We start from the raw sequence: 16,876 nt of genomic DNA, 5'->3' as shown, positions 1-16,876 counted from the left end.
TTATAAAGAACCTACCATTAGCCATTTGGCTCCAGGAGAAGTATATGGTGGGCTCAGCATGCATGTTGGTACTTGCATCCCTGGATCCGATGAAAGCTATAATGGCACCGGACGGGGTTAAAAGCAGAGTGTACTTGGCTTGCATGCTGACCTGCATTCCCTGGACTTTATGTGGCTGTCATGGCCCATAAACAGGTAGGAACAAGAGTTAGGGACCACTCAAATGAGACGACCTTGACGCGGTGAGTGGCTTATTACGCTTTGGCCAAAATGTACACTAATGTCTCATCCAGCATGGAGGGCAGAGTGCTGGATGTAGTGTGCGATCACATTTGCATTTTCCGTTTGTATATGTATTTCGCCATAGTGATCTGCACCTACAGGTAGGTTGTGCGGGCTCAACCCCCCACATCATTTCAGGGGACTATTTCTTGAAGCTCATCAAGAGAAGGCCAAGAGTGTGCAAAGCAGTAATCAAAGCAAAAGGTGGCTACTTTGAAGAACCTAGAATATGACATATTTTCAGTTGTTTCACACTTGTTTGTTATGTATATAATTCCAGATGTGTTAATTCATAGTTTTGATGCCTTCAGTGTGAATCTACAATTTTCATAGTCATGAAAATAAAGAAAACTCTTTGAATGAGAAGGTGTGTCCAAACTTTTGGTCTGTACTGTAAATATCCATAATCATCATCACATTGAAGTAAACTGTAGAAAGTATGAAAAACTGTCCATCTGTGGTGGTGAAACATTATCCTGGCTCTCTGGTGCTGTACAAAGTGCCGATCCTCTGTTAGGCCTCATTCACGCAAACCAGGATTGGAGCCTCCACAGACATAGGGTCTAAGGCCTCTTGCACACGGCCGTTGTATGCCCATATTGCGGCGGGTCCGCAATAAACGGGCACCGGCCCATGTGCACTCCACATCAGGGATGCGGACCCATTCACTTAAACGGGTCCGCAATCACAGAGATGTGGAACGGAAGCACTACGGAGCGTTTCCGTGGTGTCTCTGTCCGTGCCTCCGCATCGCAAAAAAATAGAACTTGTTCTATTTTTTTGCGGTGCGGACGGATCACAGACCCATGCAAGTTGAATGGGTCTCAATCCGTCCCGGCCGCCCGTGCATTGGGGACTGCAAATCGCCGTCCCCAATGCACGGAACGGATGCACAATGTTCGTGTGCAAGAGGGAAAGATCTGCACCTGTTGTGTGTTTGTTTAGAGCCGCACCTGCTTTTGGCTCCCAACCACTGATCGGAATCACCGCCATGTGAATAAGGCATTACTCATTCCTTTCACACATAATCCCAGAGTACATGCCACGTGTGCTGAGCTTCTCCAGCAGTGTCGGTCATCGGCTCAGGAATACTTTCCTGAGACTTGTAGTCCCACCGCAGCAGACACTGCACAGGACCTATTCATTTTTATCAGCTGTCCACATCTATTGTGGCCCCATTGGGGCTCATTCACACCACCGTATTTATGTGTCCGCATCCCATCCACAAAACGGATGCAGACACATAAATACGGTGGTGTGAATGAGCCCCAATGCACAGATTTTCACCCAGAAAACCCGCAGCGTTAGGGTACTTTCACACTTGCAGCAGGACGGATCCGACAGGCTGTTCACCATGTCGGATCCGTCCTTCCGCTATTTCGCCGGACCGCCGCTCCGTCCCCATTTACTATAATGGGGGCGGAGCTCCAGCGCAGCACGGCGAAAGCCGCCGGACTAAAAAGTCCTGCATGTCCGACTTTTTAGTCCGGCGGCTTTCGCCGTGCTGCGCCGGAGCTCCGCCCCCGTCCCCATTATAGTCAATGGGGACAAAGCGGCGGCACGGCGAAATATCGGAAGGACGGATCCGACATGGTGAACAGCCTGTCGGATCCGTCCTGGCGCAAGTGTGAAAGTACCCTTAGACAGTTCTAGCAAAGTGAATGAGATTTGACAAATCTGATGTACACTTTGGGGGTCATTTACGAACCGTTTTACACTTCTCTTTGGTGTCAAACTGTCGCACAACACCTTTTTTTTGCAACTTTTCACATGCCCTTTTACACCATGTTTGACACACGGGAGAGATGAGGGCCAGTTTTTACGCCAGGAAAAAGGCGTAAAAGTTGCCGAAAAGCTACGTGACAGGACTAACAAATAATGCACCTAATTTTTTACGAGGAATTCCCATCTTCATTAAAGAATAATGGTCCTAATAAATAACCCCCTTTGTTTTTTTCTTCCATGTGGAAATTGACCCGCCGTCCGAATTTTTAAATCTGCAGCACGTCAATTGTTTGGGCAGATTGTTTTTGTGGATTTCGCCTTTTGTAATGCGGACGGTGAGATCAGGACACCACCACACCAAAATCTGTGGATTCACCGGTTGGAGTAGGTTCACACAGAGGGTTTTCGGCGCAGATTCGGTGCTGGAAGCCATGCCGAATCTGAGCTGCAACCTCCTCCCACCGTTTTCAATGGTAGGCTGTGGTGCAGTTCACGCGGCGAGGGTTTTTGCTGTACGGCTTTCTAGACCGCGGCAAGACCCTCTTAGGCCTCTTTCACACGGGCGTCCCAGATTTGCTCCGGATGCGTTGCGTGTGCATTGTGGGAAAACCGCGCGAGTAGGCACGCAATTGCAGTCAGTTTTGACTGCGATTGTGTTCGGATGTTCCGTTTTTTCCACGCGAGTGCAATGCATTTTGCACGCGCTTGAGAAAAGACTGAATGTGGTACCCAGATCCGAACCCGGACTTCTTCACTGAAGTTCGGGTTTGGGTTAGGTGTTCTATTCATTTTATTATTTTTCCTTATATCATGGTTATAAAGGAAAATAATAGCATTCTTAATACAGAATGCTTACTAAAATGTGGATTGAGGGGTTAAAAAAAAATTAACTCGCCTCATCCTGTTGTTCGCGCAGCTGCCATCGTCTTCTTTCTTCTTCTTTCAGGACCTGCAAAAGGACCTTTGATGACGTAATCTTCTATCTTCATTCAGCAGGACCTGCGCTGATCTCACCACGTCATCAAAGGTCCTTTTGCAGATCGTGAAAGAAGAAGAAAGAAGACTATGCCGGCTGCGCGAACAACAGGATGAGGTGAGTTAATTTTATTTTTTAACCCCTCAATCCACATTTTAGTAAGCATTCTGTATTAAGAATGCTATTATTGTCCCTTATAACCATGATATAAGGCAGGGCTCGACAAATCCCAGGTCGCCATGGCGACCAGGAATTTGGTCCTGGCGCTTGGGTATTTGGCAGCCCGTTTTCAAAGATGCGCTCTCGGCGCGCACCATGGTTTCCTGAGCCGGCACAGTGGAGAAGGAGAGGAGTCCCTCCCTCACCACTGTGCGTGGCTGCCGCTGACGACCAATGAGAACAGAGTAGGAGGTGGAGGGGAGGGACTGTGGCCACTGCGCCACCAATGAATGCCTGAATAACAATGTGCCGGCCATATCCAGGCCCCTATGACTGCACGCTGTGATCCGCGCGATTAACCCCTTAGTTGAGGGGTTAATCGCGCGGATCACAGCGTCCTGTCAGAGGTCGGGTGCCGGGAATGTTTGTCTGCATTGGTGGCAGTGGGCAGTTCCGATCGGAGTCCCAGCAGTGTAATGCTGGGGCTCCGATCGGTTACCATGGCAGCCAGGAGTCACGCTACTGCCATGCCAAGTCCTGGCTGCCATGGTATGTTAGTGAGCAGCATTATACTCACGTGCGCCGTGGCCGCCGGGCGCTCCTTCTGTCTGTGCGGCTCATTGCTAATGCTTATAGCATTAGTAATGCGCCGCACAGACCTATGAGAAGAAGGAGCTCCCGGCGATCACGGCGCACATGAGTATAATGCTGCTCACTAACATACCATCGCAGCCAGGACTTCAGTAGCGTCCTGGCTGCCATGGTAACCGATCGGAGCCCCAGCATTACACTGCTGGGACTCCGATCGGAACTGCCCACTGCCACCAATGATGGGGGGGGGAGGGGGACCCTGTGTCCACTGCCACCAATGATTAATACTGGGGAGGGAGGGGGGGTGGGTTTGTTACCAGAGGGGCTGATAAGAGGGAGGGGCTGATCAGAGGGGGGGAGGGGCTGATCAGAGGGGGGGAGGGGCTGATCAGAGGCTGGAGGGCACATGATAGGCTGGCTGCCATGGTCAGCTCCCTGCTGTTGTGTGCACAAAGCACAGGGCAGCAGGGAGAGTGTAAAGTCCTATTCACCCTAATAGAGCTCTATTAGGGTGAATATGACAAGGGTTCTAGCCCTTAAGGAGGCTAATAGTTATTAAATAAAAAGTTTAAACACCCCCCCCCTTAAATATAGAAAACAATATATCACGATATATATCACATATTGCACATGCTTAAAATTATATCGCAATATAGATTTTATGACGCGGCTCCGCCTGGCTCCTAACTTTGTTAGCTGGCTCCTAGATTCCAAGGAAATTTGTCAAGCCCTGATATAAGGGAAAATAATACAGGGAATACACTTTAATGGGGTCCAGGTTTGCTCATCCCTATCATCTCCTAGCAACCATGCGTGAAAATTGCACCGCATCCGCACTTGCTTACGGATGCTATGTGATTTTCACGCAGCCCCATTCATTTCTATGGGGCCCGCGTTGCGTGAAAAACGCAGAATATAGAACGTGCTGCGATTTTCACGCAACACACAAGTGATGCATGAAAAACATCGCTCATGTGCACAGCACCATTGAAGTGAATGGGTCCGGATTCAGAGCGGGTGCAATGCGTTCACCTCACGCATCGCATCCGCGCGGGATTCTCGCCCGTGTGAAAGGGGCCTTAGTTACCGTGCGGACTTCTCACAAACGGAGGCCTTCTTGTGCTAAATCTAGAGCGGGTCCGCATGAAAACCCGCAGCACAGTGCAGAAAAGAGGTTTCTGCCATGGGGTGAGATCGGGGCAAAATCGCATCAAAATCTGCAAGTAACACATGAGGACTTTGGCGCACATTTGTTTCAGGAACGCAAAGAAATCCACCCCTGTGTGAAGGTAGTCTGAGAACCTCCTCCAGAAACATATACAGAGGCTTAGTGCTCCTCGAAGAGGTGCTGCAGCAGCTGAGACTACACGTTGTCGCTTTTTGAGCTGCATCATGCTGATAACTCTCACTAGACTACTCCTCCTCCACCAACATGCCCGGAGGCAGGGAGGAGAAGACATGGAGGACACACCCTCCTCAGCCCTGCAGAGCCTGGCTATAGGATGGAGCAGGAATCCGGGTGTCGCTTCCGTGTGTGTGTCCTGACAAGCCCTCCTACCTCAGAGGAAGAGGCCCGGGCGCGGACTGGAGGGAGGTGACTGCTCTCACCTGCAGCCGCCATAGACGGGAGGACGCACCTCATAGGACAGTGCGCCTTATGTCCAGCAGGAGGCGCTGCGTGATACACAGTACTGCACTGCGTCTGCGCCAGCAGTAGCTTCAGTGCTGAGCAGTGTAGCGTCCGCGGCGCTGACAGGAGTAGTAGTGCTATTGTATGTGCTGACTCCGCAGCACTCCCTCATGGCTGCCCCCAAGCTGCTGTGCCTCCCCCTGCTCGCCCTGCTGCTTGCCTACTGGTTCCGCCATGTGGAGAAGGATACCCCGCAGGACCGGTTAGACACCGTGCTGTCATCTCTGCTGCAGGCGGAACAGAAAGTTGGTTTGGACGTGGAGCGCCCCCCTCGTGTAGCCATTGGTAAGTGCAGTCGGTGCATGGGGCTGACTGATGGGAATAGTGGTCCTTAATGGGAGTAGTCCTTACCTATCATTATGCAGCAATATAATATAAAACTGTGGAGAGAGCACAATATATATTTGTATTCGTTCCAGCAGATAGTGCTCTATGGCTAGGACGCAGGTAAGAGGCAGTTGCTATTCATGCACTTCTGGGTACCAGTCTAGACCTCTCATGACATGTGCCCCCCTAATAATTCTGGAGCATCTATTCTTATGACTATGTTGTGTCCTTTATTACTCCTGCTAGAAGTTATGAATACGTTACTAGCTATTTGAGGTGGGGGTGTGCTGGCAGCAGGGATTGGGTAATGTCAGGCAGTGAGGTGACCCTTCCCCCACCTTGTAACTGGTAAACAGACTGGTGGTGGTATCTGAGAACAGCATGAGTAACCCTTGCCTCTATACACCTGTACAGTACCTAGGGCCCACCAGTAAAATTCATTCTTGGGGGCCACTATTAAGCCACATGCATATACTACTACCTGCTGACACTACCCAGTTTTTTATATGGACATAGACCATGTACTGTATAGCATCTCAGCCGTATTATATGTCAGTCTACTGTGCCATGTGTCACTTGAGTGGTGGGTAGGGGGACTAGGGGCCCACCGGGGATTCACCTGCTCCCCTGTGGGCCAGTCCGAGCCTATCTGTGCTCGATGCCTGCTGTACACACTTATTTTTTATTTTATTTTTTCTCTCTGCTTTTTCAATCTTTTGCTACATACGGTTTATATTTCATGGCTTTTTTTTTTTTTAAGCCTTTTTGGTGTCATTTTATATTCTGTAACATAAATTTGTTGATCAACCCTATTAAACTAGGCCTAGTGCCTGGCAGGGCTGATTCTGCTGATTACAACCATACCTTTTTATTAAGGCGATTCGTTGCTGTTATTGAGCAATGCTTGTTTTAAAGATTATACACATTAGTGCACAGAGCGCGAACAATAGCCGCTCGGTGCACCTTAGCGCCTCTGCATCATTGGACCGCATAATTAATCTCTGGGGGGGGGGGGAATGGGCAGCAAGATGCACATTTCACTTTTTTCCTATCTATAGATTTCACTTGAGTGTATTTTCACTTCTCCAACAGAAATGGGGTCTGGGGTACCCCGTTCTTAGGCTCAGTTGGTGCTCCAGTAGTTGGACCCTCGCCTATCAAACATGAGAGAGCAAACTTACACCGTTTATGTTCTGTTTTTGCTTGTGACTTATACGCCAAATTATCAATAGACTCCTGTAGGCCTAATAGGCACCTGAAGAGCGTCCCCTTGGCTATACTTCTGGGTAGTGTGCGCCTTCAGAACTTTCAAGATAAATGTATACTGCACTGTTTACGTCCATTACTCAATGCAGCCGACATACAGTTTATATGGTGGGAATATACACACCGCAAATACGTCTGTGTATCGCTAACAAATACACCATTTCAGGTTCAGATACTCTTTAAAGAGAGACTACACACACCACTTTTAAGAATAGTAAAAGAAGTAAGTAAGTTTTATTAAAGGAATAAGGATAACTAGCGTTTTTACTGGATGCGTCAGGGTTCAGCAAAAACGCTTCCGATACTGATAATTAGGGATTGACCGATTATCGGTTTTACCGATATTATCGGCCGATATTCAGGATTTTGAACGTTATCGGCATCTATTTTGCCTATATTTCAATAACTAATCGGGAACACGGATCGCTCTGCTGTCAGCGCTCTCCGTGTTCCCTCAGCAGCACAGGGGCGAAGGAAGCAGTGTCTCCCTCCCTCCCCCCCCCCTGTGCCGCCGCTGCTGCTGCTGCCACCAATGAGAAGAGGGAGGACAAGAGGGGGGGAGGGGCTGTGGCCACTGCGCAACCAATGAAGATAACTCTCTCATTAATTCATATTACAGGAGGCGGGAGCTGGCTGCAGAATCACATGCCGGCTCCCGACCTCTATGACAAGTAGCTACGACCTGTGGTAGTTAACCCCTCAGTGTCGCACCTGAGGGTTAACTGCCGCAGATCGCAGCTAACGCTCATAGAGGTCGGGAGCCGGCTATGTGATTCTGCAGCCAGCTCCCACCTCCTGTATATGAATTAATGAGAGAGTTATCTTCATTGGTGGCGCAGTGCACGCCCCCCCCGACCCCAGTATTAATCATTGGTGGTGCAGTGCGCCCCCCCCACCCAAGCCCCCCAGTATTAATCATTGGTGGCAGTGGCCACAGGGTCCCCTCTTCCCTTCTCCTCAGTGGCAGTTCCGATTGGAGCCCCAGCAGTGTAAGCCTGGGGCTCCGATCAGTTACCATGGCAGCCAGGACGCTATTGAAGCCCTGGCTGCCATAGTCGGCTCCATGCTGCTGTGTGTACTATGCAAAGAGCAGCAGGGATAGTGTGAGGTCCTATTCACCCTGATAGAGATCTATCAGGGTGAATAGGACAAGGGTTCTAGTCCCTATGGGGGCTAATAGTTAGTAAAAAAATAAAAAAAACACACCAAAATATTAATTATAAATGAGAGAAAGATTTACAAAAAAAATCCTACATGTTAACAATAAACATATTCATTTTCAGCAGATTTGTGTAAGAATTTATTTATTTTCCAAAAAAAAAATTCACAGAATATCGGTATAAATTATCGGCTATCAGCCTGAAAGTTCACAGATTATCGGTATCGGCCCTAAAAAATCAATATCGGTCGATCCCTACTGATAATACATCTGCATTCGTTCAGAACGCATCCGATTGTATTATGTCTTCTATACCCAAGAAGGATCTGTCATGAACTCCATTGAAAGTCAATGGGGGACGGATCAGTTTTCTATTGTGTCAGAGAAAAACAAACTGACGGAAAGCAAACTGCACATTGCTGCGGTTTGCTCTCCGGTATGAGAACGGAATGGAATGCATTTTGGAGCATTTCGTTCTGTTCAGTTACGTTTTGTCCCCATTGACAATGAATGGGGACAAAACTGAAGCGTTTTTTTTCCAGTATTGAGACCCTATGATGGATCTCAACACCGGAAAATAGAAACGCTAGTGTGAAAGTAGCCTAAGGGCTCTTTCACACGAGTGGATGCCGTGCGTGGAATCCGCTGTGTGAGAGAGTGCCAAGCCCTGCTCCGGAAAGCAGAGACACGGAGCATTAACCTGATTGATAATGCTCTGTGACTCTGTGATTTTGTAGTAAAAAAAATCACAAATGTATGTCCTTGTGTCATTATTTTCTCGTGACACATTGTACTTTATGGCAGTCATAAATTTGAGTCAATATATTTCACCTTTTTATTCATGAAAAAATCCCCAAATTTACCAAAAATTTGTGATACCTCATAAAATATTTATTCCCCATATGTCTACTTTATGTCGGCATCATTTTGTAAATGTCATTTTATTTTTTCTAGGACGTTAGAAGGGTTAAAAAATTTTAAGAATGGCTTCTAAAATTCTAAGAAAATTTCCAAAACCCACTTTTTAAAGACCAGTTCAGGTCTGAAGTCACTTTATGAGGCTTACATAGTTGAAACCCCCCATAAATGACCCCATTGTAGAAACGACACCCCTCAAGTTACTCAAAACTGATTTTACAAACTTTGTTAACCCTTTAAGGTGTTCCAAAAGAATTAAAGTAAAATGGAGATGAAATTTCTAAATGGCAGATTTTCCATTTTAATACATTTTTTTTCTTTAACACATCAAGGGTTAACAGCCAAGCAAAACTCCAATATTTATTACCCTGATTCTGCGGTTTACAGAAACACCCCACATGTGGTCGTAAACTGATGTAAGGGCGCAGAAGAAAAGGCGCTCCATATGGTTTTGGAAGGCAGATTTTGCTGGACTGGTTTTTAGATGCCATGTCCCATTTGAAGCCCCCCTGATGCACCCTTACAGTAGAAACTTCCAAAAAGTGACCCCTTTTTGGAAACTACGGGATGAGGTGCCAGTTTTATTGGTGCTATTTTGGGGTACATATGATTTTTAATTACTATATTATGTTTTTTGTGAGGCAAGGTAACCAAATAATGACTGTTTTGGCACAGTTTTTATTTTTTAAAACATTGATCTGACTGGGTAGATCATGTGCTATTTTTATAGAGCAGGTTGTTACGGATGCAATTATATCAAATGTGTCTACTTTCCTTGTTTGTTTTACATAATAAAGCATTTAAAAAAAAAAAAAAAAGTTTTTGTGTCTCCATTTTCTGAACGCCTTTATTTTTTTATTTTCTGCCGATCGTCTTGTGCAGAGGCTTGTTTTTTGCAGGAAGAGTTGACATTTTTATTGGTACCAATTTTGGGTACATATGATTTTTATTATTCATTATTGCAAGGTGACCAAAAAATTGGTTGTTTTTGGCACAGTTTTTATTTATTTATTTTTACAGCATTCATCTGAGAGGTTAGGTCATGTGACTTTTTATAGAGCAGGTTGTTACAGACATGGCAATACCTAATATGTATACTTTTTTCTTATTTAAGTTTTACACAATAGCATTTTTGAAACCCAAAAAATTATGTTTTAGTGTCTCCATAGTCTGGGAGCCATAGCTTTTTTTATTTTTTAACCGATTGTCTTAGGTAGGGTCTCATTTTTTGGGGGGCATATGCCTTTTTGATCGCTTGGTGTTGCACTTTATGGCTTTTTGGTACTGTTTTTCTTGTTTTTCTTTTTTTTTCTTTTTTTTTCTTTTACGGTGTTCACCCAAGGGGTTAGGTCATGTGATATTTTTATAGAGCAGGTTGTTACGGACGCGGCAATACCTAATATGTGTGGGGTTTTTTCTGTGTTTTTTTTTCTTCTATTTTTTTATTATAAAATCAGGGGAAAGGTGTTTTTTTTTTTTTGTTTTGTTTTTTGTTTTTTTACTTGAAGCTTTATTTTTATTTTTTTTTTTTAAAAACCCTTTTTTTTTTTTTTTTTTTTTTTTTTTTTTTTAAACTTTATTTCTGTTCCACTCTGGAAATTCAACTTCTGGGGGTCTGATCCTCTCTGCAATGCATTACAATGCATCTATATTGTAATGCATTGCCTGTTAGTGTATTACACAGAGTAATCCAGGTTGCCCAGGAGACTGGGCCTGGGGCTGGATCTCCTCAGCCCCCGTAGAAGGCAGGTCCCGATGCTGTGCAAGGCATTGGGCAGCCTGTGCATGGCATTGGGCTGCCTTGTCACCCATCGGGTCCTCGCCACAGCAGCTCGGGGACCTGATGGGCTCTCTCACCCGCCGCATGCACCTTCTATGCAGCGGTCAGCGCTGACCGTGGCATAGAAGGGGTTAATCCGCCAGCATCGCTGTAAAAGCGATACAGCAGGGGCCCGGCTATCGGAGACTGCCGGGCGCCTGCAGTTATTGGGCGCGCCTGCTCTGGTGCCCGCCCGATCACCATGACGTAATAGTACGTCAAAATGCGGCAAGTCACTTGCTGCCATGACGTACTATTACGTCATATGCCGGGAAGGGGTTAAGCAAAATGAGGTAAATACACCAACACCATATAGAAAACCTACAAAACATAAAGATTAGACAAAACACAACTGCTAATTACATCATTACAACCTGACTACATCCAGAATGAAGGTACTTACATCTCCGATTGAGTTAGCATCATCTGACAGCAACACACAAGCTGGGGAGTCCGTTTCAGCGAATGTCAGACTCAATTGGGAACAACATTTTTCTACGCAGATACGCCTATCTCGTAGATGAACTGTGAATTTTTAACTGAAAAGGTTCAGCTTTATACTATATATTAGGCTACTTTCACACTCGCGTTTGGTGCGGATCCATCATGGATCTGCCAAGACGGATCCGTTCAGAACGGATCCATTTGTATTATCTTTAACATAGCCAAGACGGATCCGTCTTGAACACCATTGAAAGTCAATGGAGGAGGGATCCGTTTTCTATTGTCTTAGAAATCCGTCCCCACTGACTTACATTGTGTGTCAGAACGGATCCGTTTGGCTCAGTTTTGTCAGTTTGGTGTCCGCCTCCAAAGCGGAATGGAGACGGAACGGAGGCAAACTGATGCATTCTGAGCGGATCCTTTTCCATTCAGAATGCATTAGGGCAAAACTGATTTGTTATGGACCGCTTGTGAGAGCTCTGAATGGATCTCAGAAACAGAAACCAAAACACCAGAGTGAAAGTAGCCTTCACCCCCTAATTGAATGTAACGAGATGATGCATCCATGATGGTCACATATCTTGTTTTTCTGTTATTATTTCGGCCCTTGGAGTGGGCAATTCTCAGATCCACAATAAATCAGACAAACTCTGCAGACAATGCTAACTCTCTTGTACACACATTTACAACTGAGGCCTTATTCCTTTAGAGGGCATCTAATAAATGACACAATACCCGGTGCACATGTCAGGCCTGTCTTCTTTGTTCAGTCTATCAGGTAGAATGAATAAAGCCTTCCACAAACATTTCCACACCATCTGATAGAAATGGACAATGTCTCGCACCAACAGTTCATACAAAGGTCAGGATAATTTTATCAGACCCAATGGATTCCAAATGATCAGAGACATATTCATATTCGCACTTCAGTCTGGTGTGAACTGAGCCTCAGGAACATGGGGCTCCCACCTGCTTCCATATTCTATAGCAGTGATGGCTAACCTCCGGCACTCCAGCTGTGGTGAAACTACGACTCCCAGCATGCTCCATTCATTTCTAAGTTCAGAAAAACAGCAAGCAAGTGTACATCTTGGGAGTTGTAGTTTTACCACAGCTGGAGTGCAGGGGGTTAGCCATCACAGTACTATGGGATCAGATAATACTAACTGCCTGGTCTTTCCCATGGGCCTTATCCAGTGACGGCAGAAACTCGGCCACCTGCAGCTTTTCTCAGAGCAGCCATTTATGTCACTGTATGTGGCTTATAGTCCGGTAATAAAACTATAAGATGATGTCAATTGTGGTATGAAAATATATGGGTTAAAATATTTCAAAAGAATATAAATGAAAAATTCAAAAGGAAAAAGGAGTATTTCATAGTGGACATCATTGTCACTGGGCCAGTATCGGTAAGCCTCTTCAGTTCTTGCTTCTTGAGTGTGGTGCTCCTTTAATCACATCCGACACCCCGGCCCTCAGTGCTCAGCTATTCACATTGTGTCCGCTGCCAAAAACACTAAAATCGGGCATTCTGGATTTATTGTTTGGGATGGATCCGGATGCTGCTCATCTGTAGGAGACTTTTGGTCATTAAAGGGGTTTTGCCACTTCAGCAAATGGCATTTATTATGCAGAGAAAGTTTCCATGGTTACGACCACCCTTGAGTCCAGCAGCCTGGCTGTGCTTGTACACTATAGAAAAGAGTTCCAGCTTACATGAGCTCCCACGGTCCTGGTCACCAGAGTGCTTTTTCCTATAATGAGCAAGCACGGCCACCACTGCTGGATTACAGGGCGGTTGTAACTAGTGTTGAGCGGACTTGTTTTTTTAAGTTCGGCGTCCAAAGTTCGGGTTATCGAAGAATCCTGTTATGGATTCCAAATTCCGTTATGGTCTTGGTAGCGAATCCATAACGGGATCTTTGATAACCCGAATTTTGGACGCAAAACTTAAAACACAAGTTCGCTCAACACTAGTTGTAACCATGGAAACGAGCGATGTAGAACGTGATAGAAAAATGATCTAACCGAGCAAAGGAAGCAATATGGACAATGACAAAACATTAGTAAGTGGCTTGTATTAACTTTCTCTACATGATAAATGGATGCGGACAGCACACACTTAACATCCCTGTGCAGACTGTTTTTGCAGCCCCATAGAAATGATATGGGTTTGCAGTTGATCTGCCGAAAAAAACGTTTGTGCATGAGGCCTAAGTGTGTATACATATGTACATAGCTCTCAGTAACTGATAGTTGACCGGGGCGGTCTTAACCTGTTACGGACACAGGGCGTAAAGGTACGCCCTGATGTCCTGGTACTTAAGGACACAGGGCGTACCTGTACGCCCTGTGTAGTTCCGATCAACCGCCGTGCGGCGGGCGGTGATCGGAACTGGGTGCTTGCTGAAATCAATCAGCAGGCACCCTGGGTCAATGCCGATTGGGGTCCTTTGACTCCCCGCACCATATCGGCGATCGCTGCAAACCGCAGTTCAAGTCAGAACTGCGGTTTGCAGCGCTTTCGGAAGTTTCTGATCCCCACGGTCAGAAACTTCAAAATGCTTTTTTTAAATTTTTATGTTGCAGCCCTCTTTGTGATGGGCGGGGGAGGTGCGTGCAGTGCTGGGGGGGGGGGGGGGGGGGGGGGGGGGGGGGGGGGGGGGGGGGGGGGGGGGGGGGGGGGGGGGGGGGGGGGGGGGGGGGGGGGGGGGGGGGGGGGGGGGGGGGGGGGGGGGGGGGGGGGGGGGGGGGGGGGGGGGGGGGGGGGGGGCGGTGAGGGTGCCTCCCTCTCTCATCGGGGGCTGCTGTGCCTTTTCAGCCCCCGATTCTTGACGGGATCACAGAGGGACGGGGCCCCCCCTCCCTCCCCATCGGCCGCTGCTCTGTTGTGGCAGTGAGTGATGGTTACCATGGCAACCGGACGCCTTCACAGGCTTCCGGCTGTCCATGGTGTTGATCAGACTAAGTAAAGTGAAAATACAATACAGTACAGTATAGAGTGTATTATACAGACATCAGACCCACTGGATCTTCAAGAACCAAATGGGTCTGGGTAAAAAAAAAAGTAAAAATAAAAAACACTTATCACTGATTAAAAATTTTAAAATAACATTTCCTACACAGGTTTTGATATCACAGTGTCCGTAACGACCTGATCTATAAAACAGTCAAGTTACTTTCCCTGCACTGGTGAACGCCATATAAAAATAAAAACTATGATGAAATTGAAATTTTGCCCACCTTACTTCCCAAAAAAGGTATAAAAGTGATAAAAAATCAATGTATGCCAAAATAGTACCATCAAACCGTCACCTCATCCTGAAAAAAATTACCCCTACATGAGACAATGGCCCAAAAAATAAAAAACATATAGTGCTCTCAGACTAAAACTGATTTTATTTTTTTTTTTTTTTTTTTTTTTTTTTTTGTTTCAAAAATTCTTTTTTATGTTAAACGTAAAAAAAATTGAGAAAAAGACATATTAGATATCGCCGCGTCATTAAGAACCTTCTCTATAAAAAATTCCACATGACCTAAACCCTGAAGGTAACACCATAAAAAAAAAAAACGGTGTTAAAAAAGCCATTTATTTTTCACCTTACATCACAAAAAGTGTAATAGCAAGCGGTCAAAAAGTTGTATGCCCCCCAAAATAGTGCCAGCCTAACCGTCATCCTATACAGCCGTTGTGGACACATTTACATTTAGCTCACACATAAGTGACATTATGGGATATAGATTATTGTCCACTAGTCTGTACGATACTTTCACACTAGCGTTAGTGTGATCCGGCAGGCAGTTCCGTTGTCGGAGTTGCCTGCCGGATCCGCCGATCAGTGTGACAACTGACAGCATTTGTAGACGGGTGCGGATCAGTCTACAAATGCATTACAAGAACGGATCCCTCTCTCCGCTTGTCATTTGTCATGCGGATGGACGGATCAGTCTTGCAGTCTTTTTCACAGTTTTCCCGGTCTGTGCATGTGCAGACCGGAAGGACGGATCCGTCCTTCAGTTGTTTTGCAATGCCGGATCTGGCACTAATGCAAGTCAATGGGAATTAATGCCGAATCCGGCATTCCGGCGACTGATCAGGCATTTGGACAGACATAATACCGCAGCATGCTGCGGTTATATGTCCCGGCCGAAACTCCTGACAGGTGACTGAACAGAAGGCATACTGATGCAGACTGAACAGAAGGCATACTGATGCAAACTGAACTGATTTCTATCCATTCAGAATGCATGGGATATGCCTGATCAGTTATTTGCAGCATAGAGTCCCTTTTGACGGAACTCTATGCCGGAAAAAGAATAACGCTAGTGTGAAAGTACCCTAAGATAGTATTAAGAAGTCAGGTTTTCTGTATCGGGGGTTGTGGCCGTGTACAATGAAGTGCTAGACATCAAGATGTGTTACAAATGCTGAGACTGCACGAGGACAGTGGGATCTGTACAGACAGTGTCTACATGACTACTTTTCTGTTGCTGGAAGATCCATTCATTCATTGCTTTGTTGCTTTATGGATTTGTTTCCAAACTGGCTGACTGGAATATGTTTACTCAGTCCTGTCAACTTGGGCAGTGGTCTCCAGCCTTTTTTGCACCATGGTCCGTTGGGGTTTAAACAAGCGATAACAAAACACAATAAAGTGCATATTACAGAATCGGTGGCCAACGATTACCAATACATAACACTATATAAAGGCCAAATAATACCGCTTCACCATGACCATGCCTATGTTGGTCCCCAGTCATTAATAATCCTGTTTAGGCCTCCGACTGAGTGACTTCCAGGTGAGGTTTCCTGTGAGGTCCCTTTCAGACGAGCAAGTTCCACACATCAGACACTTAGGCTAGGTCTACACGGCGACATGTGTCGCAACTACACTGCATGTGTGGCGCGCGGCAATTTTTTAGAATGATAGTCTATGCCATAGACTCTATGGTGTCGCACTGCGACATGCTGCGACGCGACAGTCGCAGAAAAATCCTTTCGAATGGATTTTTTTGTTACTGCCGCGTCGCAGTGCCCACACCATGACTATCATTATAAAAATTGTCGTGCAACAAATGTCGCGGCGACATATGTTCATCATGTAGACCTAGCCTTAGTGAGAGTATGCGGAAGCTCCCTCCCAAGCCCTAGGGGTTGCATAGCATTATATTGATTTATGAAACTATGTAACCCTCAAAGTTCTGGGATGTATTGTATAACAGTGACAGCATTATGTAAGGGGTAACATAGCATTATAAATCAATATAATGCTATGCGTCCATCAGTTCTGGGACGGTCGGGGCGGAGCTGCCGCATACTCGCGCTAAGAATCTGATGTGCGGAACTCGCTCGTCTGAAAGGGGCCCGACTGGAGTCATTCTCTTCCTGCACAGATCACTATGATTGAACATGCCTATTAGTATTAATACCTCCTTTTTATACCCTACTCATCCCTATTTAGGCCCCAGTCCCAGTAGTAATTTCCACTTGCGCCTCACAAGATATAATTACTCCTGTAG

The 16,876-nt window shown here is 46.1% G+C and overlaps 1 protein-coding gene across 1 annotated transcript in view; it reads left to right on the top strand.

The window, feature by feature from the left end:
* Positions 1 to 5,298: 5,298 nt before the first annotated feature.
* The window catches only part of LOC120998754 (ADP-dependent glucokinase-like), a 29,276-nt gene continuing 17,698 nt past the window's right edge, over positions 5,299 to 16,876 (top strand). Inside the window, 2 exon segments of the mRNA XM_040429577.1 lie at positions 5,299 to 5,712; positions 6,332 to 6,337. Of these exon segments, the coding sequence (XP_040285511.1) occupies positions 5,534 to 5,712; positions 6,332 to 6,337 (185 nt within the window). The 5' untranslated portion in view covers positions 5,299 to 5,533.

The sequence above is a fragment of the Bufo bufo genome, chromosome 4 (genome assembly GCF_905171765.1).
Source record: "Bufo bufo chromosome 4, aBufBuf1.1, whole genome shotgun sequence".
Taxonomy (NCBI): Eukaryota; Metazoa; Chordata; class Amphibia; order Anura; family Bufonidae; genus Bufo; species Bufo bufo.
Note: the sequence above shows the minus strand (reverse complement) of the source record. Positions and strands in the feature narration are given on the sequence as shown.